The sequence below is a fragment of the Camelus dromedarius genome, chromosome 12, assembly GCF_036321535.1.
Source record: "Camelus dromedarius isolate mCamDro1 chromosome 12, mCamDro1.pat, whole genome shotgun sequence".
Classification (NCBI taxonomy): domain Eukaryota; kingdom Metazoa; phylum Chordata; class Mammalia; order Artiodactyla; family Camelidae; genus Camelus; species Camelus dromedarius.
The window spans coordinates 17,127,441-17,152,683 of NC_087447.1; the positions used below are offsets into that span (position 1 = coordinate 17,127,441).

General features: G+C 38.1%; 1 protein-coding gene, 1 long non-coding RNA gene and 1 other non-coding gene across 3 annotated transcripts in view; all 3 read right to left on the minus strand.

The window, feature by feature from the left end:
• The window catches only part of HSD17B12 (hydroxysteroid 17-beta dehydrogenase 12), a 135,518-nt gene that overhangs the window by 23,707 nt on the left and 86,568 nt on the right, over positions 1-25,243 (minus strand). The window contains exons 5-6 of the mRNA XM_011000605.3: positions 15,291-15,355; positions 14,403-14,447 (exon numbers count right to left, since the gene is read on the minus strand). Coding sequence (XP_010998907.2) covers positions 14,403-14,447; positions 15,291-15,355 — 110 coding nt within the window. The remainder of the gene's footprint in view (positions 1-14,402; positions 14,448-15,290; positions 15,356-25,243) is intronic.
• Positions 423-12,669, minus strand: LOC135322653 (uncharacterized). Its single transcript, XR_010383350.1, has 3 exons — positions 11,840-12,669; positions 5,110-5,143; positions 423-2,331 (listed from the first exon to the last, which is right to left on the minus strand). It is a non-coding gene; the product is annotated as an uncharacterized LOC135322653 (long non-coding RNA).
• LOC116155542 (U6 spliceosomal RNA) lies at positions 4,071-4,172 on the minus strand. The gene has a single exon (XR_004139426.1). It is a non-coding gene; the product is annotated as a U6 spliceosomal RNA (small nuclear RNA).

Here is a 25,243-nt window from a genome sequence, read left to right on the forward strand (position 1 = left end):
ACAAGGACCTACTATATAGCACAGGAAACTATATTCAATTCTTATAATAACATATAATGGAAAAGAATCTGAAAAGAAAAAATATGTATGTATGTATATGTATAACTGAATTACTTTGCTGTACACCTGAAACTAACATTGTAAATCAACTATACTTCAATAAAAAAAATTTTTTAAAGCCTTTAGAAGGATGCCATAAAGTGACATGTTCAAATATTAATGTATCTTCACATTTATTTCTCTTCTTGCTCAAACTAGTTGCGAGTAAAATTCATCCTTAAAGAAAGCTATTATCTGTGATCTCAAGTAACCAACAATGAAAAAAATGACACATGCATTTTTAAAGGATTTCCTAACTGTTGACTAAATATATATAGTATGATGACAGAAACTACTTCTAAACTCTGTTTTAAGATACTATTAACTACGAAAAGTCAAGACTTCCACTGGCTTAGTCAAAGCTACGTCAGAGTTAAGTGTTGAGGTTGGAACATGAACTCTGGACTACATATCATCAGTTTTCTAAGAAACAAATGTTATTTTGTTACAGAAAAGTGTGCATGCATGCCAAGTATAGGCATTTTAAGCTTTCTATCTTGAACAATAGTGTCTTAAAGTAGCATTCTGATGAGGAGAGAATTTTTTCCTAGAAATCTTTTGAAGAAAGAAAATGCATCCAGACTTTAGCAATGTGGAATCTGCTCAATGGGAGTCACAACCCAGATACCAACTTTGGAGCCACTGCATACACTTTTCCAGGAGAAACACAAATCCAAACTGACACTGCGTCATAAAAGATAGAGTAACACACTGCCAACTTCAAAACAGACAAAGTGGTGTCTTCAACGCCCAGGGGAACCATGTCAACAGAAGTATCTAGATTTGGCCAAATCTTCTGGCCCAGATGAAAAAGGAGAGACCCTAAGAAAGAGTTTGGCCTGCAGCATTCCACGTCTCCCTCCTTCTTATGTGTAAGTCCATGCTTTCCATGTTAAACTTATCTTCATAGAATGATGGGGCAGAGAATGCCAACTGTCCCCCAACATTCATTCTTTCCTTAACAATTGAATTTTCAGTTGGCTATATGTTCTCCTTCCCATCCTCACTGCCCTCCATAAAAACTACCTTCTGCCTTCTGTGTCACAGTGCAAATGGCCCGATGACTGTGCACTGCCTAATAAGATGTGAACACAAGTAATACATGCAACTTCTTAGTCATGCCTTAAAGGAGAAAAAAATACACGTCCTTCTCTTTGCCTAGTCCTCCTCTTGATGGCCAGAAAGTAGATGTGATGGAAGGATATAAAACAGCCACCTTAGACCCCAAGGTGAAAGCCACACGCTAATGGTGGCAGCGCAATGAGGGAAAAAGAGGCAGGATTCCTAATGATTGTGGAGCTGTGATGCCAAACCTTGATTACCTACCTAGCTTTGACTCTGATGGAGAAAGAAACTTCTCTTTTGTGCAAGCCATTACTAAATCTCTTATTACAGCAGCCAAACCAATATTCTAAGTGACATAACTGACCATTTGGGTTGCTGAAGACCAACCAAGGTGAACATTTGAAGACTTAAAAGAGAAACAATCACCAAAGCAAACTCGATCAGAAATTAGCAGACAGCCCCCGACACCTTCAATATTTCAGTTTGTTAAAACACGATTCTATTTCTCTGCTTGCCTAGGTCTGCTTGACTCAAGTCAGAGTGTGCCTGCTCGGTCTCTACCCAAACCGTATGGTCTCTACCCAAAGAAAAAGCTGGTTTCAAAGTTTATCCTTTCAACTCAGTCACCCCTTCTCTTCTCAGATTAAACAATAACTCTTCAAATTTGTTAACAATGTTTTCTAAGATTCATCTTTTTATAGGAGTATAGTAATTGCTCAACATGTAGCTACTGAACGTTTAAGGAGACGTGGTTTGTACTCAGGCCAAAGTGCTCACCCCAGCCCTTCTACTTACTAGCAGTGTGACCTCAAGTTCATTTCATATCTTCTTCTGCTGGGTCCCTGTGCGTTAAATGAAGAAGTCATCTACACTGCAGCTTACTCTAGTCTGAACCTCCAGGAAGGTAATGTATACAGTGGACCAGCACAGATGCATCACAGAGTAAGCCCCCGGGAGGGAGGAAATTAGTGTCCCCTATTGCCAACATGCACTATTCCTTCAGGATGGAGCATCACTAAGTATCCAGGCCTCCCTTAAGCATGTTGTACCCTACAGAGTATAGACACTGTAAAAGACAGTGACACATTTTGAGGTCATCCAGTTCAACTCACCATACATAAGTTTCTGGACCATTCCAGCCATATTTTCAAGTACCTCAGTTGGGAGCTTTTTAGGGTAAAAAAAGTTGTTCTAAAATTAAATCGTAGTGATTATTGCACAGTTCTGTAAATTTACTAAAACCATTCAATTGTACACTTAAAATGGCTGAATTTTAGGTATGCAAATTACTCCATAATAAAGCTGTTTTTTTAAAAGAAAACCTCAATAATCATATGGATAAAAAATAAAGAACTGGAATCACAAAATACATTTGATGTTACTTTAACAAACACAGAAAATAAAAGAGCTCTTAAAATGCTCCGTGCATATCAACTCATGGCCTGGAGCAACACGAAGTAATAAAGAGGCATGCTTTCATTCAGCAGAGGGCATGCTATGTACTTGAACCAGAGCTGGGTGATGGGAGCTCACAATCTAGCAGGAGAACAGATCTTTATATAAATACATGATTACAAGACAATGTTGTAAGTGGTACAACAGAGGTAGAGACAGAGGGCACCAATGCTTAGGAGAGGAACTAGTTATGTTTGGGGAATCAGGTAGAGTTCACAGATTACATTTCAGTTAAGTCCTGAAAGAGTAAATAAGAGTTCACTAGGCAGAAAAAAATTCTAATCACAAGAACCACAGAAATGCAAACAGCTGAAAGAAATTACAATATATGCCATAGAATTCATGCATTTTAAAAAACTTTTTGTTGAATGCGTCAAGTATACAAAGTAGTAAAAATATGGGCATCCTATTATATCTGTTAGACAATTTGCACATGGACAGCTTCTCATGCCAGTACAAACAGATGTACATCAGGCAGAGTAACAGTTGTGGTGTATTTTATTTGTAAGGATAGATTATATGCATTCTTAGCAGTATCTGAAAATATTTTTTATTTAGTACATTTCATCAGGGGACCAAAATGATTTAGCTAACGTATTATAAAGTGGTCCCCAAGCATTTAGTGACGAGAAGCAATTATGCAGGTCCCCGAAGTCCTGAGGACCACCAGAAACAGGATGAGGAATGAGAAGACTGATGAAGAAATGTTCTCACCCAGGGCTAGGACTGGTGTGGGGGTGGGGGGTGCGCCTGCACATGCACATAAGGAAGTCTCATTTGAAATGAGACTTGTTAACTGCAAAGTAGCTAAGTGGAGTTCACAGGGTAGCCACTGACTGTTTAGTTTTTCTACAGGGAACTAAAGAAGAGGAGAAGGTATGGGATTTGCAGGCAGTGATCAATCTGGAGAACTACCAGGGAAGTTTACAAGATCTGCTGATATTTTCCTTTATTCTGACCAGGGATCTCAGTACCAATATGAATATTTAGTAAGTGGTCATGCAAATTTTAAAGCTCAATTCAGGTTTTTTTCCCCAAGATATAAATTTACACATTTAAATACAGTTCAATATGAAATATCACTTTATGCTAGGATATTAAGGAAATACAAATGCACATATTGGGAGCTTTTTTCTCCCTTACACTGTATATGTCATATATTAAATGTCTCTTTTCTGAATGGTAAAAATTATCCAGAAAATGATCAGAGACAAAATAAAACCCCGTAAGACATACTCTTACTTATAAAACTCTATCAACAACATGCTAAGCATTTAATTGGTCCTGCTGGTCTCCAGTGTAGGAACATGTCCAAAATACATCATTTTTTCTCCCAGTTTTATTGAGATATAATTGACATGTAACTTTTTATTAGTTTACGGTAGATAACATAGTGGTTTGGTAGATGTATATACTGTGAAAAGATGACTGCAGTAAGTTTGGTTAACATAAAAAATACGCAGTGCTTCACAGATTTGCATGTCAACCTTGCACAGGGTCATGCTACTTATCTCTGCGTCGTTCCAGTTCTAGTATGTGCTGCTGAAGCAAGCACTAAAATACATTCTTTTTATATGTGAATTAAAACTCAATTAGTTTTAATTACTTAACACAAAGGAAGAAGCAGTGTTTTCAATGCCTGGCTATTAAAGGCCAGAAATCCTTGTTGGAATGCTCAATGACCAAATGATTCATCAGCAAAGACAGAAATCCACTTATGAAAAAGTTAAATTCTTCTGCATTGTTCATTGGCTTCTCCTTTCAAATTCTGACTCCAAATTATTTCTCCTTGCCATAGAATAGAATACCTTCTTGGATTTGTCAAATATAACAACAGTGGAAAGCCTGAGAGAAGTTAACCTGAAATCTACAGGCTTTATAAAATTGATTACTGCCTTCATCTATACTTAAAAGTTATCTTTCCTTCTAATCTAAATACAGGTCATCATAAATTCAATTTCAAGCCTTCTTTGTTTGGGTATGTATATACAGATAATTCTTAATATTCTATGTATAAGTAGAAAGGCTTCACTGTGTTCACATCAAATGAGATTCTCCTTGACATCAAGTTTTACATAGGCTATTTTAACTAAGCTATTAGCAGTCTCATTTTACTTGACATGCATCGATTGGTATCTTGATATCTGGTTATTTATACCATATACCAAGTGTCTCTGTGAAATCTCACTATCTGTCTGAACTCCATTTCACAGCTCACAAGCTGTTTCTAGAGTGAACTCAATATGCTAATTTTAGGCCATCTGCAGGTGATAATTGCTCTACCAGGAAAATTTTTGTTCCTTTTAAGCTATTGCTAAAATAAGCTTACCATAACTTCTAAGTTCAGTGGTTAAGAATATTAAAAAAATAGTAGTAAACATGATTTCTATACTTGTTTTCTCCTATGTTGAGGTTATTTCCAAAAGTATACAGCAAACAATTTAAATTTACTTCTTTCCTAAAAAGTAGATAAAAGTCATGTAATAGTACCTCTTCAAATCCTTGCAGAAAAAGGAAATGTTTCCTATTTATAGAGATAATTATTTTTTAGTGACAGTTTCATCAATCCTTATCAAAAAGAAGCCCTAGAAGCCTACAACCAAAGGGGAAAAGGTCAGTATACGTTACATCACACCTAGATACTACATCACTTTGCATGCAAGCTGGCCACAGAGCACACACATATACAAAGGTAACTGTGTCTTCACCAACAATAGCTCAATTTCGAATTCCTCTTGGAGACACCAAATATTCTATTTCAAGAGTGGAATATTTACTGGTATTTACTGCCACAACTATGTATATTCGGGCTGGGAAATAAATAAAAGGCTGGTTTAATTCATACAAAACCAAAACTGGTATTATCTAACTCAAAAGTGCATTGGCTAGCCTAAAAATGTCCTTGAAAATGTAATATTAAAATGTAACTATCTTAGTACTCTGAAATATTTCTCATATTTTTGGCAACTGCTTCATTGCTTTTGTAATTAGAAAAGCCCCCACAACTAATGTTATTTCTAAAAGAAATTAACGTGAATCATGTTTTTCTTTTCACTTCTCTGGCATCAGTTATCAAGAGTTTGCAGAAGGAAACTTATTTTACACTCTAAAGCCAGTCTAAGTTTTCCACTTCTGAGTTTGCTATGAGAACTGATAACATAAGCAAATTATACAAATTATGCAAATTGTTTTACAAGCAAGTAATTCCTTTTTATGAGCAAATTATTTTTGTATCATGTAACCTCTGGCGTTTGGTCATTCATTGAAGAGAACAAACAGACTAAAGAGAACACTACTGCATAATGCTTAAAAAAATAACCAAAAACCTCAATGAAAAGAATAAATTTCAAGATACTTTAGTAAAATAAGAAAACAAATATTGACACCTGTATCACCAATATATATAAGTAAGAAGTACAGTGTAACAACTTGCCCTAGAATTGGCAAAGCCCCAAGAATCCAGGTTATTCCTTCAAATAATTAGGACACCACGAATAGCCACTTTGTCCACATCTGCTCTGCCTTCTACCCCAGAGAAACCAGCTTGGAGTAAACAGGATCTGAATTCAAGCGACTGAAAAATGCACCCACACAAATTAAAAGGAAATAGATGCAAACGCCTTAAGCAAATTTTCAATTGGAATCATTAACAATAATTTAAAAAATCATAGTATAATAGCAAAAAGAATTACATAAAGTATCAGCGATGTTACACAATGCCTGTTTTGGAGAAATTAGGTGGTAACGCCACTGGAAGTCATACTAGAATGACACAGCACACATTTCCTTTGACAAACTGTATAATTTGAGCTCTGTGGTACTGAGAATAAAACTTAATTAGAAATTTTTAGAATCTCAACTATATGGCTAACAGAATAGTCACTGCACAAGGTGTGAAAAGCTTAAATAGATAAAGTTTTTACAGTGGTTTGAGACCTCTGAGTATGATTTAGTTTTCCTCTCTATTAACATTTAGGTCTTTATGGAAGTTATGAGTCCTCCTTGCCTCCCCGCTACCATAATACTTAACCTGAAATGCAACCTCACCATAAAAAACAAAGCTTTTCCTTTTGTAAAAAAAATCTGGTGTGATATCTGTTAAAAATTTTTTAACAAAAGAAAAAGAACTTTCCAGAACTGAGAAGTGGTTGCCAATTAATAATAATGACTCTAAAGCCATAATTTATAAACTCCAAACAAAAATGAAGATGAAAAGAATGCATATACCACCATATATTGTTTTTCTAAGTTTAGCACTCCATAATATGCTAAGAGCTTCCATTACTTAACATTTTCCCAAAATATTCTGATTTCTCCAAAAGTGACAGATTTGGGGAGGAGAAAATAATCCCTCAAGTTCTCAAAGAGATTTTTACATTTCCATCCATTTATAAGGCATTTCTCCTGCAAGCTAGTTTTACTTTGAGCTATAAAGAACCTTAGCACCAATCTACAACTACTCCCTCATTTTTTAAAGATGAAAACTATGGAAAGAGTGGTTGTCATGTAGGTTGGCCAACCTATCATTTTGTAGTTGTGCCTGAAGCAGCCCATTACTATGAGGCCTCAAGGGCTAAATGTGCCCCCAAATTTGGAAATTTTTAAGACTTTAATGATAGCTGCTTTCAAATGGATTAAAAGACTCTAAATATTAACTTGAAATGTCTCCATCTAGAAAAGCCTTGAGTGGAGATCAGTGGTGAAGGCCATATTCTCCTAACTGCAATTTATTAATTTCCTAAGGTTAACTTGAATTCTTGGGGCAGAGCGAGGGGATAAATTCTTAGCATAATCCCTAAATTAAATATGATTAGACTGCTGAACAGATTCTTCTCATGGATTTCCAAATTAATAGAGGGCTCCCCCTACTGGTACTATGTCACATGCCAGAGACAAATCCAGGTAAAAAAAAGGAAAACAAATGCTTCTCCTGTGCTTTCTGTCCATCTGGCCACCCACCCAAACATTTATTATCTACTGCATGGTCAGGGCATAGCATCACATACTTCTGGCTGAATGACATACAATGAATACAGTGGGGTATTACAAGGGGAAAAAATTAGCTTTTCTAAAGCAGGCAAAGGGCCTCATATCCCAAGTGATTTGATTTCAGATAATCATAGGGATGGAAGAGATTGATTTAATTGATGCCATTCTAATCCTTCAGCTCCACCAAGCAGTTATTTAGCTTCAGTAGATTGAATGTTTGGAGTTACTGAACAGGAGAACGGAAACTCAAATGCCTCCAAGGGCCAGCGAAGTAGCATAAATGAATGCAGTAAGTCAGGCAGTAGGGACTAGTGGGGACTGCGGTAATCAGGAGAATGCAGCCTACCTACCTAGCACGATCAGCTGTTACTCAGCTCTAATCACTTGTTGCCAAGCAGCAGTTCAGGTCCGTGTTACCCTATTTTCAGATTTTTCCCAAGAGAAGCTAGAGATTTGGGTGTGATATGTCTCAATTTTGAAAACACTGCTGGAGCCAACCAAAATATGTTGGCAGGGCACATTCAGCCCACAGACTCTTGGTTTGCAACCTCTGACCTAGAGTCAGAAAGCTTCTTACTTTCTGCCCACTCCATGTCTGGCAGATCCAAAGTTTAGAAAGTTTTCACCATTTACTTCAGTGTAAATATCAACAACTGATCTAAGGCCAGCCTTCTGGGGCCACACATGGGACGTGTGATCCTTATTCCCGAAGGACTGGGATTTTCAGTTTTTTAATCCCTTTATTTATTTTATGCAAAAAGTATTTATTGCCTACCTGCCATATGGGAGGACTGGGGCTAGGACATGGCAAAGAATGAAAAGGATGTGGGACCAGCCCTCACGGGGCTTACAGCCTGTAGAGAGACACTGAACGAATTAAAAATGGGGCTAAGGGGGACGAAGACACACAGCATGTGGCTGAGACGTAATCTAGTCTCGAAGCACCCCCTTCTCCATCCCCAAGCACAGAACGCTTTAGTTGACAACTGAAGGGTGAGCAGAATTAGTAAAGTGGGACCCGAGGGAGCCTTCCATGGGGGAGGGAACAGCCTAAGGGAACACTAGGTTCGAGAGACTGAGCACAACAGCAGAGGGAGAGACCCCCTAAGGTCAAAGGGAGAGGTGAGCACACCAGAAACTGACACAACATTGCAAACTGACTACTATACTTCAATTAAAAAAAATAAAGAAGGGGAGAGGTGGGCAGGGGCCAAGTCACACTTCCTTCCCTAGGGGTCACATTCAAGATTCTGGACTTGAAGGAAAGGAGAAGTCCCTGAAGGATGTGACAGGGCTGTGATAAGACCTGATGTAAAATAACACGTTGGCTGGAGTACCAAGTCTGAGGAGGAAGACATGCTGGATGGAAAAGGCTGGTTAGGCTATTCTAGTGTCTCCCACTGAGAAATTCAGGGGCTTGGAATCTGGAAGGAATCACTGGGGATAAAAAGAATTGAGTCAATTTAAAAATATGTAGGAGGTAGAACTGGTCTTGATTAGCTGGGTGTGTGTGTGTGTGTGTGTGTGTGTGTGTGTGTGTGTGTGTGTGTGTGTGTGTGTGTGTGTGTGTGTGTGTGTGTGTGTGTGTGTGTGTGTGTGTGTGTGTGATATGTCATGCTTCCTTTCTCTACCTAATAAGACACAGTCTCAAGTTCCCACTTTGGCTGGTTATCTGACGAAGAAAGAACTACATTCTGATCTCCTGCTTAAGACTCCTACTCCTCATCCCCAAATAAAACAAAACAAAGAAAACTCAGTGGTACTTTGCTGTAAGTGGAAACTGTTAATAAATTTTACCTTGGGTCACACCCCCATCCACCTCCTTCTCTGCTCTAAGAAAGGTAAGAAAGAAAGTTGGGACATCCCCTCTATTTGTCAGAATGCTAGCCCCGAAATTTCCTAAGGGATCTGGGGGCAGACAGGGCCACTCCGTATCATCCACTGTGTTCACCAAGCCAAGCAGCAGCTTCAGGGCCAGCACCATCAGAAGGGATGGTTTTCCTACCCTCAGGTTAGCTGTGGGCAGGGCAGGTAACATTGTTTAGGCCATGTTCATTTGAAAAGGAGCTAAGAGTCTACAGTGTCTTGAGGGTCTAAAATTGTCATTAAAGGAATCAAAGAACAGTCAGGCCTAGAGAAGGAAGGCAACTCTGAGTCTGGCAGATGTTAAAACAAGTGATCTCAAACCAGTAACAAGCAACGCAAAGGAGATCTGTCTCAGAACTTGTCTTTGGATTGCTGTTTGTTTGAGACTGGACCTGTATTTACCTGCCTCTGGAATGGTGGCACGTTCCCCATTTTCCATGATTTCCCTAATAGTAACTAACGATTTCATTTGCAAACTCTCTCAGTATTTAGAGATGGAAACCGTTCCAGGCATAAAACCAGAACTATTTTAGAAGAGTATGGTTCAGTACCTGGAGGTTTAATTATTTCTAAACTCCACCATTTCTGGTCTAAAGATCATTGTTCTTGAGGAGAAATAAGCCTTTCCTTAGATTTTAGTCACAGAACAACTGAAATTGCAAAGAAAAAAGCCCTGGCTAGTAGGGCCTTTCTTCCAGGTTGAGGCTGGTCTTCCTGTCATCCTGGCCACCTCTATAGAATTTCCACACCACTCTTGTTCTCACCTTGGCACTTCACTGCTCTGCAGGAAATAAGAACAAGACTAAATTTAACCCTGAAGGTTTTGAGAGCAAAACTGTAAAGGAGGCAACAAGGCTTCTAAACATCTTTTGGATTATCTCCACTAACCTGGTAAAGGGAAAGCCCAGGTAAGCAAGCCACTGAGAGAGAAGAAAGGGCTAATCCTAAATTACTGGATAAGATGAAAAGTGAAATAATCAGATGGAACTGGAAACATGAAGGCCTAGAGAGCCAAACTGGACCCTCCGATTAAACCTCAGGGGTCCGGAGTCCCAGCTATTCTCATTAAGATTTCTTCCCCTTACTTTGTGGGGACCACTCACCACCACTTCATCTGGTGATGACCTGTAGTTGCCTCAATCAGGATAATTTCACTGTTATTATTCCTCCTTTGGAATGGGCGACTTACATGATTTTTATCATCATTTAATCTATTGATATGGGACAGGAACACATGGACCAGGCACTAACCCGGACCTAAGGGAATGCCAAGCCAGGTCATTCAGTGCTCATGGTGCAGCATTGGACTTACAACCGGATGCTGGGCTCTGTCCAGCAAGTATCTCCAAATTAGGGGAACAGATCCAAGGTCACAAGGGCAAGCTGATTTCTCCAATCCTTCCTGGCACACTTCTCAGCCAGTCATCCCCTCTCATGTGGTCTAGGGAGGAGATAAAACTTGGACCAATACTGATGGTGAGAAGAGGCTGTTCTCTTTCTCACATAAGCCCTTTCCAACACATTTATTGTGCACCAGGCTGCAGACAACCATGCCCTGGTTCCCCTGATGTCCAGCCACCATAAAGCCTTGTAAGATTCTAGAGCCAGACCAATTCTCATCTTCTTTTAAGTTACCCCAGGGCTCCAAGCAACCACTGCAACTGACAATGTAGCCCTGGCCCTGGCAACATAACACAGTCAACTAAAGGACAACAGGAACAATTCATCAAAATACAACATAGGGCAAATCACAGCAGCACAAAAGAGCACTAAACCTGGGAGCATCAGACACAGAACTCCATCAAGGGGAATGCTCTCTTCTCAGGATAAACAAGTTAAACACATATACCATAAGACACACATTGCCATGCCACTCAGCCACTGGAACTGTCTTTCTGAAATGTACACCAGATCACATCTTATTTCTACTTTAAGGCTCTCTGCCCTCTTGAGCACAGCACTCAAGTACCTGCACAATCATGTCCTAACTTACTTTTCTGGCCCTCGGGCTAGCCCACTGCACACCATGCACCTCCTGCTGTTCAAATGGAATCATTTCCATACCTGAACGGTCTCTTGTCAACTGTGCTACAGAAATGATACCCACACAGATCCTGCCTACGATACAGCAAAGAATAACTGGCTGTCTGTCCACCAGATGTTATTAATTCCATATGAATAAACTAAGAGTTTTGAATTGTTTTCCCACTAAAAGCGCATATCACAAAGGGCCAGGAAGATGCATATTTACCCGAAAAGATAAATTAAAGGATGACGATTTGGCCTAAAGAAGAAGTGTTTTAAATGGCAAACTTCCTCAGTGATTTGTCAGTAGAATTTGGCTCGCAAAAAGAGGTTTACCTACAAAAATTTTAAGCATATATCCGGCTCTTCTGCTGATACTTCCCATCAATATGGCTCGTAAAATGATGGGATGTGGTGTTTAATAAGTTGGCCTTAGTCTCCATTAACTCATTTCATGGGAGAAAGTACCTATGTCAAAGGGAAAAAAGAAAGTGGGAGAGAAAGAATGAAGAGGTGGGGGAAGGAGTTTATAATTCGTCAAGATACTAGGACTGGGTGCCTTGTTATTATTTCCTCATTATTTTAAAGAAGGTACAGAAAGGTGCTCTGCACCTTTGGATTGGTGCTGCTTCGTTCACATTTCCCGCCACCGTACGACTCGTCTTTAAGCAGGGCGATGAGGTGGCCACCACCAGGACACACTGATCTGCACTTGGAAGCTGCCTGAAGGAGGCAGTGGGTGACTGGAGCACAGTGAGCTGACTGGCTCTCACAGATCAAGGGCAGGACCTTGGCCTTTCTTTTATCATCACTATTCTGTAGACTGCCAGTCCAAAATATATGTTTTGAGAGACAGAGGAGGCCAGGGTTTTATACTCTAAGGGCATACAAACATGTAAGTACTGACAAGAAGGAGGTCACAGGAGAAAAATACTCGTGTGTCTAGAGTAAAAACTTGACACAGTTTATCTGACAGAGGAATTAAAATTATCAGGAGACTAGTCTGGAGCTAGTATTAACAATTCTATAAAATACAATTTAAACACTTGAACATATTTTTCATCATTAACTCATTACAATATACAATGAAACACATGCACATAATGGAACACTCATTTTTTAACCCTCATTATTTTTAAGCATTTGGGCAAATATATTAGAAAAGATTATCAAAACAATAGTACACATCAGTCATTTCAAAAGGCAAAACCACAAATTATAGGCTGGAAGTGATATTATTTATGATAAAAAAACTTTGCTTGCTGAAAGATAGTCATAGCAATTTTAACAAACCAATAGTAACATTTTTTAGAGCCTTTACTATGATCTCAGCGCTATTCTAAGAGGTTTACACTTATTACCCTGTTTAATTCCCAAAACAATTCTGTGAGGTAAAGAGAATCATCATTCTTAATTTGTTAGGTGAAAAACTGAAGCACAGAGGGTAAGTAATTTACTTAAAGTCATATAACTAGTAATAGATAGTTATTTAATTACCTTGAAACTTCATACAGCTTATTGAAGAATGATTACATTTACATCAGTATGCCAAGGGAAATAGTTTTAAAGCTATACAGATACATTCATGTTAACCATGTTTTAAAAGCATCAATTTTGTGCATGTGGGTCTTGCTCTAAATCTACTCGCAGATCCACCTGTTTGTAATTTGCCTCACTTAAACTGAATCTTACTTGAGAAAAAACCGTGGTCAATCACAACAACAAAAAAGATACAGTGATAAATCACTTTATAAAATTATTTGTCTTATTACAATGTAATTCATTTGAGATGCCTTTATGTAGCATCAGTGATACAGATTTCTTTTTGGTAGAGCTGGTTTATCTGAATCAACTCTATTACTAAAATCATGTAAAGACTAAATTAATCACACGATTTAAAAGCAACGTATGTTTTACGCAAGGAGAGGCACAGCCATATATGAAAAGTTGGGCAAGACATAAGATTTTAAGGTCCTTAAACTTGAAATCAACAATGTTACGGTTATGATTTCTTAGGACATGAAAACAAAGGAGAACTTTTCTTTAAATATTCACAGTAGAGAAAAAGATCAAAACTATGTCATAAAGAGAAAATTAGTAATTACATACTTATTTATATTTATCTGGCCAATTCTAATAGTTTTGAGTTAAATGTTTTTTGGTTTTCTCCAATTAGTATATAAGAGTTATTGAAAAGGATTTGGCTTTCCCATAAGTATGTTCAGATATTACACATGGACATTCTGCCTCAGGCAATACTTCCTGCCGATCTGGTATGTATCATTAAGGTATGGTATCTCCTTGTAGTTACTGTTGAAATATAAGGGAAAACGGTGCTTAGATGCTGGCTTGCTGGCTATTATTCCTTTTACCATATGTTAGCTGTGGTGTCTTTTGTCAACATACACAAGTGACATGGCTATAATGTATGCCTGGCAGCTAGAAACGAGAGTAGTTTTTATGTGTGGCTAACACAAATCACTCTCATCACTCCATGGTTCCATACCTCCCATATAATGCTTTCCCACAACATTTAGCTCACCAACTTGCATGTACCACAGGGGATGTGGAATGGAAACAATTTACCAGTGATGAATTGCATGTAGATAAAAACTTCGTAAAAATCAATCTTTAGCCTAAGTTAGTCTATACAGTCCCAGGGCCCACTACCATATTTGCATATAGGAGGCATTTAATAAACGTTCAGCTGTTAAAAAGCAAAATATACAGACACCTGTTTGGAAGTCAGTTCTTTCTATTTCCTGAAGACATAAGGAAATAATTGCCTTCATCTGGAATAATATTTACATCAACATAAGAGCTGACTAAAGTGAACAAATGATTATCCCAGTGTTTTTAAATAGAGCCAAAAAAAGATGACATATTTATAAAAAGCTGCTTACCTTGCAAACAGAAAGAACATTAATATTTATCAGTTTCTTGATGGTCTGCAAAAAAAATGGATAATTGTATACAGATTTGATCGTGGACATAACCATATTAGATATACATATATGTAGGTAATCCAGAGATGTATTGAAAGTTTCCCCAGATACAGCAGAGACCTTGGAAAATGACAGGAGTTGGGGTAAAGAGGCAGATTTTATTTTACTCTATGTTATAATACTTTTCTACCAAATGCAGCAATTCATGCTGATATGCCAAACCCAAGGTATAAGTGCAAGTGAAATCTGCAAGCAAAAAGACCCATTAAACCTAAAATAAATATGCCACTTCCTCTCTGCTAATATGCAAAGGAGAAATTATTGAATCTAAAATTTTCAACAATTTTTTTAATTTACATATTCCTTCAATGAAATGCTTTTCTAGTTTTTATTAAAGAATTATACATGCATCAAGAATATAGCTTTCATTTGGGTAGAGTTAGTTTATCTGAATCAACCATACTGCTGTCTATTAACACATTTAATGGTTTTTAAGTTGATGTATAGAATCCTGATACTTAAACAGGGCTGTTTTGATATAATCAAAATGATAATAATAAAACTAAAGCTATTATTGAACTTGGCACTGTACAAATGAGGTTATAAATATTTTCTCATTCAATCATTCTAACATCCCTGTAAAGCTGCCTATTTTATAGATGAGGGAATGGAGACCAAGTATGGTTGGGATCACCCCGGGGGAACCTCAGATAGAGAGTACAAGAACCAGGTGTGAGCCTTGGTTAGCCAGACTTTAGGGCTCACAGTCTGAACATGATACCATGTCGCCTGTCCAATACCTGCATGCATTCTGTTTGTTACCATAATCCACAAAGAACGACTTACATTGTCCAAGTCAGGAATTTCCAGAAAGTACTCGGGATACTGATACGACATTCCCACATTGTTCACTGAAATAAAACAAGATCATTAGCTGGCTAACATATACATTTTATAGATTTATTGAAACAGTGGGATTAAAGATATTAAGACTAAGATGATACATACAATTTCATAAAATGCTGTTTATGTCTAGAGTGACCTTTCTATCCAAAACCTACCCATAAGGACAGTTCAAATGTCTCCTGCTTCATTAAGCATTTCTGTACCTACTACCCAACCCCTGGCAAAATGACTTTTTATTTGCCTCTGAATGTCCATAGCCCCTTGGAGTGTGTGTGTATTTCACCTCTGTAATACAGTTACTTGTAAATACTCCTTAACGCCTCTCTAGATCTTAAATTTTCATAGTGTAGTAGAAGAAGTGGAGAGCACTGCAGGGCAGGAGGATAGAAACTGGACTTCTATGTAACTGTTTCAGAAAATACATGACGTGGGATGAGTCACGTGCAATACGCAACTCAGTGTCTTCATGTCTAAAACAAGAGTTTGTTTAATCATTCAAGACCTGGACTAGAAACTAGAAAAAAACAGAAAGAAAAAGGCAGTTTGTGACATCATGGAGCAAACTATCCAGTAGGAAGAGAAAGGCACTAAATGAAAAGAATCGAACAATTATTTCATCACAAAGGACAGAGTGCCCTGGGAGCCTGTCCCAGACCTCATCTGGGATGTGAGAGAAGGCTCCTCTGTGGAGGCCAAGAGAGTGGGTCAGACCTAACATCTCCAATGGACCATCCATCCCTACTAGATCTGGAAGTCGAGGCTATGTCTTCGCCCTCCTTGTATCTTCCCTCCTCAATCACTTCACCGAAGGTTGGGGTTACGAGACAACTGAGAAGCCATGAAAAAATGTATATGTAATTAGTCACATGATTAATACTCAGGTATTCTATGGTTTTTTCCCCTAGCTCTAGAAGACAAAGATAAACCCAGAATAAGGAACATTTGCAAGAATCAAAAAATAAAGTATCTTTGAATTTATCTTAACTAAAAATGAAATGGATAAACTGTCTGTCTGTCTGTCTACCTTTAATCATTGCAACAGTCCTATTTAGCTAGTTCCTATTATTATCTCCCTTTTACATATTAGGAAACTGCAGTTCACAGCGGTTAAATAACCTATCCAGGGTCACAGAGCAAAGTAAGACCGAGATTCAAACTCGGGAAATCTGACTTCAGAGGCTAGGCTCTTAACCACTACTTTAAAGCCACCCTATGCCTTCATTCAGTATTCAGTCCAGGAAAAAATGTCAGTAATAATTGGATAATAAACAGAAATCTGATAGCAATGTTTAATAAAACTGTAAAGTATTTGAAAAGAAAGGTTTCAGGAGCAAAAAGATAATGAAATTCTGATCAGTCTGCTAAAGCTTAGCAGGAGTTGTGCCAGATAAACCTGACAGTAGTAATAGTAACTTTTTCAATAGACTAACAAAATTAGTCTTTCAGAGGGATTCAATAAGGGTTCTAAATTTAGCAGTAAGCCAGTCACTTGAGGCTGTGAGTCTCAAGATTTTACCTGCACAATTCGGTCAGGATGGCTTGAACAAGATCACTGAAACCTGTCTGAAAATCTGTAAGCAAAGGACAGTGACAAAGCAAACTGTATTTAATTAGGATTCGTCCCAATCTGAATAGGTATGGTATCTAAACAAAACAATAAGAGCAGGTTCAAATCCATTTTTATTTTATTCAAAAGGTCTCCACCCACCAGAGGTTCTAGGAATTCTATAAAAGATCTGTTAACTGAGCCAAAACTATTTGAAGGTGAGGGTTTACATTCACTTGACTTTGCTTTAACCATCTATAGAGTTATAAAGGGTGACTTACAGTGTTATAAGAGAAACGGAACAACCAAAATATCTGTTAAAATGCTACATATAAACCATATATTCTTTACAAAGTCAGTTTAAGATGACAGAATCCTCAAGGGAAGGTTTTTGCCAAATTGTAATATTCTGCAAGAGTTAAAGAAAATTCCGTTACATACAGTGAACTCCATCTCCCTTCACTCTCTGGTATCTAGAAAACTTTCTCTCTTCAGATCTCGTTTTAGCCCATGGAGATATTAATGCTGTATTTCAAAATGCTAAAGAAAACTGAATAGTGTAATTGTAAGTCTTTTAAAATCCAGATTTGTCTTTTTTAAAAAATCCGGAAATGTTGTAAGCAGCACAGTTGACTTTGCAATCTTTGCAGCAGGTGCTAACAAGGACAGTCAAGCTAAGGAAGCCCATGAATAAGCAAGCAAGCAAGGCTGTATTTACAACAGAAAGTCTTCAGATCTGTCTCTGCTAACTGAGCAAAAGAAAGCTATCAAAGCTATCTACTCACACAATGAAAACGTGATCATCTATTTAACACAACCCTAAATGAGAACACGGTCAATACTGAACTTAAGCCCAAAGAAATAAAGAGTATCACAGTATAAAGGCTATATGCTTTTATAACCAAAAATACACACAGGGAAAAAAAAAAGCGTTAAAGCTGGAAGAGCTCTTTCAGAGCACGGAGCCTGATTTTATGCGGGGAAGTACTTGGCAAGGTCACACTGGCAAGTTGTCCTTTACTGGGGATGAGGACTCTCACATCCCTCCCTGCTTTATTCACTCTACCTTCCACTAGCGGCATATCTGCTGCCCATCATCTCTCCACAATAACTAATCACTTAAGAGTGCTATTATTTAAGAGTAGACAGAAAAACAACTGTTGCTCTCAAATAGTTATTTTCATAAACGGCACAATCATGCGAGTCTTTTGGAAAAGGCAGACTCATTGCAGTTTTACTTTGAGACATTAGGTGGCAGCAATAACCAAACGGCAGGCAGAAAGCTTTCAGGGACTTGGAAAAGGAAGAAAACAGGCTTTGGGTGGGAGTGAAGGATGAAATATTTCCATTATAATTTAATCTCATTAAGAATGGGTACATGCAATTCCATCTTTATACATTACAGGATTCATTACAGGATTCACCAAACCAAACAATGCCACAAGTAGTTCCAACATTATTCAGATAGTTGAAAATCCCTTTTAAATGGTAGCACTTTAAACTGGCATTTAATATCTGTTCATTCGTGAGTTTTCTTGAATTCTTCAAGTGAGGCATCAGAGGCAGATTTAAATTTTTTTATTTGAAAAACTTGAAAAACCGTTTTAACTCATGTAACACACCATGTCTTTCAGAAAAAGAAGGATGTCCGTGTAATGTCTGAATTCCAACCACTACCCCAATAATCGTGACAGGGCCATGAACAGATATACAACCTTTCCCATCAGTCTCTCAATGGAGTTCTAAGACTGGGAAGAGCTCAACAGAAGAGATGAGGCAGATGGAGAACAGAGGTGAAGCCAGACCAAGAATAAGGAAAGGTAAGTGGAAAGAGATGTTGCGGGATTTTTGCAGGGAAGAAGTGTCAGTGCTTTGTCCTCAGCAGTGCTCTCCACGTCTGCCACCCAGAACTGTCGTGAACACCAATACCAGTAAGGACTGTATTTGAAAGACTCAGAAAATCCACAGAGTATTTCTGAATGTTATGTAAATATTCTCCATTACATCATACTACTGTTTAAAAATCATTTCCACACTTCGTACTTAATGACAAGAATACACACAAGATTTGTTTCTTCTAAATTCATTTGCTGCTGCTTCTGACTTTACTGGACTTAGAATCCGTTATCAAAACCAGCTGCTATAGAGATAATGATGTCATTAGGAAATTAGATTGTTGTATCTGGGTTGGGCACGAGGGAGGAAAAAATGACAATAAATTACTAGAGAATCAAAGTCCACTAACAAACACACCAATAACAGATATGGGTAACCACACACAGATCACCTCCAACCTGCTGCCTTTTCCAGATTTATCAGACCTAAAAAGACAAGGTGGTTTAAAAATATGCTGCCTAAAGGTTGGGCTTCATATATGTATCAAATAATGCAAAGTATTCTCTATTCCTTCCTCATCATATTAAAGTAGAAAATGTTTAAGTTTCTATTTCAGTCATATCTATAGTTGCACACACTAATACAGGTCAAGCACCCAAAAGAAAGACTAGAGAGATGGAAAGGCTATTAGAGTTCATTAATAAAAATAATATTTCAAAATATACTAAAGTTTTTAAATGTAGACCTAAGTAATACCACAAGTGGGAGAAACTTCTCATGTCTTAAGCTTCTGTACGAGAAGGGTATGGATCTCAAAGTCCAACAGACCCAAGTTTCAGTCCTGGTCCTACTGCTACCAGATCCTAACAAGAGTCAAGTGATTGCACCCCAATAAGCCTCAGTTTCCTCATCACCTTTATATATAAAATAGGGATAACAATTTAAGAATTAAAAGAGATAATAAGCATAAAGTCTGTAACCCAATGCCTGGAATATACTAGTATGTTAATAAATGGAGGAGAAAGCGTCATTATTGTTGTGTGGTCATTTATTCAACAAGTATTCACTGAACCCCTGTTTTGCACCCAACACTACGTAGGTGCTGGGTGGGGCTACGGCAGGACAGCCACAGGCTCTGTTATTAATAAAAAATGTGACCAGTGTTAAAGTGGAGAGATCCTTCTGAAAGGGAGCTCTAAGCAACAGTTAACCAGAATAACTGTTTATACTGATTGAATTTATCCTAATTGCTCCTCCACCCTCTTTACTTCATTCAAGTAGATCTAATCTTAGAATCTACAGAGTTTGGAAAGTGATGCAAAGAAAATTCCCTCTTTGCCTTATTTAACATATTGCTGTAGCTAGCACATGTTCAGACTCTGACAGATGATATTTGGAACACCAAGTAAAACATTTTGCAAACTTTACAGTTTTCATACACTTGTGAGTAGCAATTTCTAAATAAAAGAGAGTTTACAAGGCTTTAAATGTGCAGTGCTTTCACTCAGAAATTGGAAAATTAAGATCGAGACAGAAGCAACACAACAGAACATCTCATTTCCACTGTTTAATTATAAACTGCTATGTGATGCTCATTACAGAACCACGTAAAGTTTGCCATACATAAACTTGGAAGAGGATGAGGAAAGAAGGATGGCAGAAGGCTGGCGGTTAACTCTCAGCGAATGGGAGGAATACATATCAATTTCATGAATTACGGCTCTACTTACATTTCCAAAATCACAACAAATTACCTAAGTTAAACCTTTAAGTTAAAGGTTTTACTCTAATTAATACCATTAGTGGTTTTCGAGTAAAAGGAAATACATTTGAAGTGTAGGTCTTATTCCCACTTTAGAAATCCAATCTCATTCAGTACATCTAATGGAACTATAAGGCACTCTATTTAGTCTAATAATGTTCCTGATGAGTCTCCTAGAAAAAAAAAAATTCCATATACCTATTCTGCTTGCTGTGATCGGCTACACCAGGCTTCTGCTTCACGCAACATATAGGAGGGCATTTATGCCAGATCCGGCTGTCTACTTGGATCTGCACTGGGATTTCTCATAGCTCTCTCAGATTCAACATATCCCCAAATGAAATCATCCTTTTTCTCTACAGAAGTGCACCTGGTCCAGGGTGTCTTGTCTTAAGGCAATCCAGTTGCTCAAGTCAACTGGAAGTTGCTAATTAGTAACTGTATAATCCTGGACAGTGCATTTAACCAAAGTAAGTCCGTTTCTTATCTGTAAATGGGCATAGCAATATTAAATATCTGACAGGACTGTTGAGGATTAAATGAGATTCATTAGCACAGTGACTGGCATATAAAAAACACTTAATGAATCTTGGCAGTACTAATTAAAAACAAACTACTATTCTTCTTCATTCCTTCTGTCAGACAAGACCTCTAATGAGGACGTCATCAGAAATTAGACCTATTTCTATTTCCTAGACATCTCTCTAGTCAGTTTACTTGTATTCACTCTCACTGCCATCATCCTTAGAGAAGCCATCCTCATCTTAGCTTGATTGCTGAAGTAGCCTTACTGGTCTCCTTGCTATCAGTTCTTGCCTCTTCCACTTCACAGTCAGAATGATCTCTCTAAAATCCTAGTGTGATCTCAACTTACTACTTAGAGCTCTACAACGTCTACATTGTCCTTTATTAAAAGCCCAAACGTATCAGCCTGATTTTCTAAGCCTTTTGTGATCTGGTGCTGCTTAATCTCCAGAGTCTAGCCGCTGTCATCTTTGCAATCCGTGCTCTAGGTTTACAGATCTCCTGTCAGTTCCTCCAACTTGCCAGGCGCGGTTCACCTCAGGGCTATTGTACGTACTGCTTCTTCTACCTGGAAACATCTCTCCTCTCAGAGTTAATTAGCCTTCAGGTCTCAACTTAAATTATTACTTTTTCAGAAAGATTGTCTCCGACACTCTTAGCCTCCTCAGTAACATACCCTTTCATTACATGCAACATGCTCCCAATCACTTGTTCAGTGGCTGTCTTCCATGAAAGCAAAAACAGTATCAGTTTTGCTTGCTGCTTTATCTCTGGAATCTTACTTGTTGAATGAATGAGCGAGCGCATGACTGACTGAATGAATCAGTCAACAAATAGGAAAGAAAAGGTGCTATGTAATAAAGAATTTGCCTGGTCTTTGTCCCAGAATCCTAGAGTGGAGGCTCTAAACCCTTGGAATCTCCAGGGTGATGGTAATGTCTCTGTTATTCATGGCAGGGCTTTGGATTACACCTGAGTTTATGCTAATAAGACGAGTCAGAACAGAGGTTGGTCGACAGGCATATGTAGCATAGATAAACAAGGTTATACTGCATAGCACCGGGAAATATATACAAGATCTTGTGGTGGCTCACAGCAAAAAAAAAAAAACGTGACAATGAATATATGTATGTTCATGCATAACTGAAAAATTGTGCTCTACACTGCAATTTGACACAACACTGTAAAATGACTATAACTCAATAAAAAGTCAAAAAAAAAGAAAGAAAATACATTTATCAGACTATCTCACAAGAAGAACAATGGATGTGTTTTACTCATTTACTAAATAAATGTTTAGATGTGCCTAAAAAGAACAGAAGTTGGTCACCAGAAAGACCAACTGTGTGACTAGAGTTGGAGCCAGCCTAGACTCTGGAAAAGCGGGGGGGAGCTGGAAATCGAGTTAATCACTTGGCCAATGATTTGACTAATCACACCTACATAATGAAACCCCAATAAAAACTCTGGACACTGAGCTCAGTGGAGCTTCCGGTTGGTGAACACACAGATGTGTGGAAAGGGTGAGGAGTCCTGACTCCACAAGGAGAGGGCACAGAAGCTCTGTGTCTGGAACCCTCTCAGACCCTGCCCTATGTGTCTCTTCACTTAGCTGGTCTTGATTTGTATCCTTCATAATACAACTGTAATTTTAATTATAGCAAATTATTGAACCTGAAGGGGTCACGGGAACCCCCAAATTTGGAGCCAGTTGGTCAGAAGTGTAGGTGGCCTGGGGACCCTCAAACTTGCAGCTGGTGTCTGAAGTAAGGGCAGTCTTATTGGGGACTGAGTCCTTGAACTTGTGGAGCCTACACTAACTCTGGGTGGCTAGGGACAGAATTCGATTGAATTATAAAAGGAAAGTTTTGGAAGTATCCTCAACCCCAGAAGACAGGAAAATCATATCCTGGCATAAAAGAGAAACCCCACCCTCTCTAAAATATCCTACCACGCTCCCGTAATCCTCACCTGGGTATTTAAAAATGATAGCCTCTGTCCTTTCTTGAGCCTGAGTCATTTTATACCTGGGCTAAAGGAAAAAAAAAAAAAGGAGGAGGGTATTTCCAAACATATGAAGTTTATGGTTGGCATTCTCTCAACTACTTTATTTTTGCCCTCCTATTTTTCCTCCCCTCTCAGCATCCCACTAATCACCAACGTACCACTATAGTTTCCTCTTTAAGCCTCTCCTCTCCATTTCAAAATGATTTCCCATGTCTTTCACTGACTAAAATAGCCATTCCCGCAAGGTGACTGATCCAATAAGCAGACAGGTAATAAACTGAATGTACTAATCCCAATAAGATGTGAATGAATACGTCATCGCCCTCTCAGAGATACTTACCTTTCAAAAGAAGGCAATTTAAAACTAACTTCCAATGAGTAAAGTTCTTTAGTTTTGTTTATTTTTAAACCCTCTGAGAAGCAGCAAGACTCTTCTACTTGTAACTTCCTTTATCAGTTGGGACTGAGAAGCCACATAACTTCCCAGGATGTTCAAGATTTCTTCCTTCCCTTTTCCTAGAAGAGTCTTCCTCAACCCAGTTCCTGCAGCCCTGTAGCTCCCTCTCCTAGGCCTAAATCTATTTCCTCTTCCTTTGACACTTTGGAGACTGAACTATAAGGAAGCCGTCTCTGGATCTCAAAGAAATTAACTACCTGGGAATCTGCCATTTTGAAGTCAACGAGTACCTTCCTTTAAGTAGCTGATAATACTCTTGGGTCTTTTGTTAAGAAGCTTTGAAAATCAAGCATAAACAGACACAGAGTAGACCGATCTTGACTATTCATCTCTGCTCAAACTACCTTTTAAGATACTTGTTCCCAACATTCAGCTACTCTCCATCCCAGAACATTCTGGGAAATACTAGATTGTAGGGAGAATAACAGAACACAAATGCTTCCCAAGTATATTCCGATGGCTGTTCAGCAGTCGATGGTGGTTTTGTTGTAGTTGCAAGGAGAGGCGAGCTTGTGGTCCTACTACTCTGACACCTTGACCAGAAATCACTCCCAAGTATCTCCCATAATCCATAAAGATGCATGGGCAAAGATAATCAAAAGATATTTTTATATGCAGCTGAGGAGAAGGAAGGATACTAATTAAAAATAACCCACCAACCACATTAATGAAGAAAGTATTCATTCATAAAGAGCACAGGAAGAAAAGAGGCTAATATGGTCTATTCCAGCTTTTGCAATCAATGATTTTTTTTTTGTAATTAACTGACTTTTATTATTTATACATATTGTTCCTTAAATGATGCCTCTTAATAAAATTATGGGCACTGTGTACAGATAGAAAAAAGCTGATGGGTAATAAACAGGCCTGAAGACAGACAGGTCACCCTATACCAACTGATTCTCTTGACTCTACAACTTACATAAATAATGCATTTGGCATGGGGAAATTCTTGGTCTAGGATGCATTAAAAGCTTGAATAAAGCTATGGTTGGTGGTTTTTGTTTCCAAATGAATCACAAACTAAATAACTATCTTTTTCCAGAAGGACCTTTCTATTTTTGCTCCTAGAATAAAGAATGCCACTTTTAAAAGTTAAAAAAGTCATAGTGGAATTTGAAAAAAGTATTGTCTGTAGCATACTTCAATATCAAGGCTACTCCTCTGGCCTTGGTAAATTACGCCTCCCATGATGTACTGTACAAAGTCCTTCAAACCAATCTGGAACACACATGAGAGTCTCTCTTGAGGAATCAAGTAAGCGTTATAGCAGTCACATTTTGTTAACCAATTGTTTGCTTATTGAAAGCAGTATTGATGTCATTATCTCTAAATAGCTGAAGTTTTTTAAGCTTTCTCAAATCTGTGTTTCTTGGCATTCACCTGAGAGAAGACAGCAGGTGCTTACTTATTCTACATAACAGAGTTAAGAATCCATCGTCTCAACCTTTCGCATTTATATCAAGTTACGGTGACCTTTCAGTATAAATTCACACAATTCACAGCCATTTTCTTTCCACTTATCCTATTGAAAACTTAATGTTTCTTTCATAACAAAGAGCTTTAGCACTCTCCGTTGTAATTCTGAAAATATTAATTTTCTTAATTAAGCACTGACTATGCTTTGGTGGCTAATGCTATTCAAACAAATGGAACATATCTTAGTGATTTACATTTCTTTTTTATCATTCCTGGTTTCATTAATACTCAGTAGAAAAAAATTTCTTCCTCTGACTTGATATGGATTGCTAGATGTTATT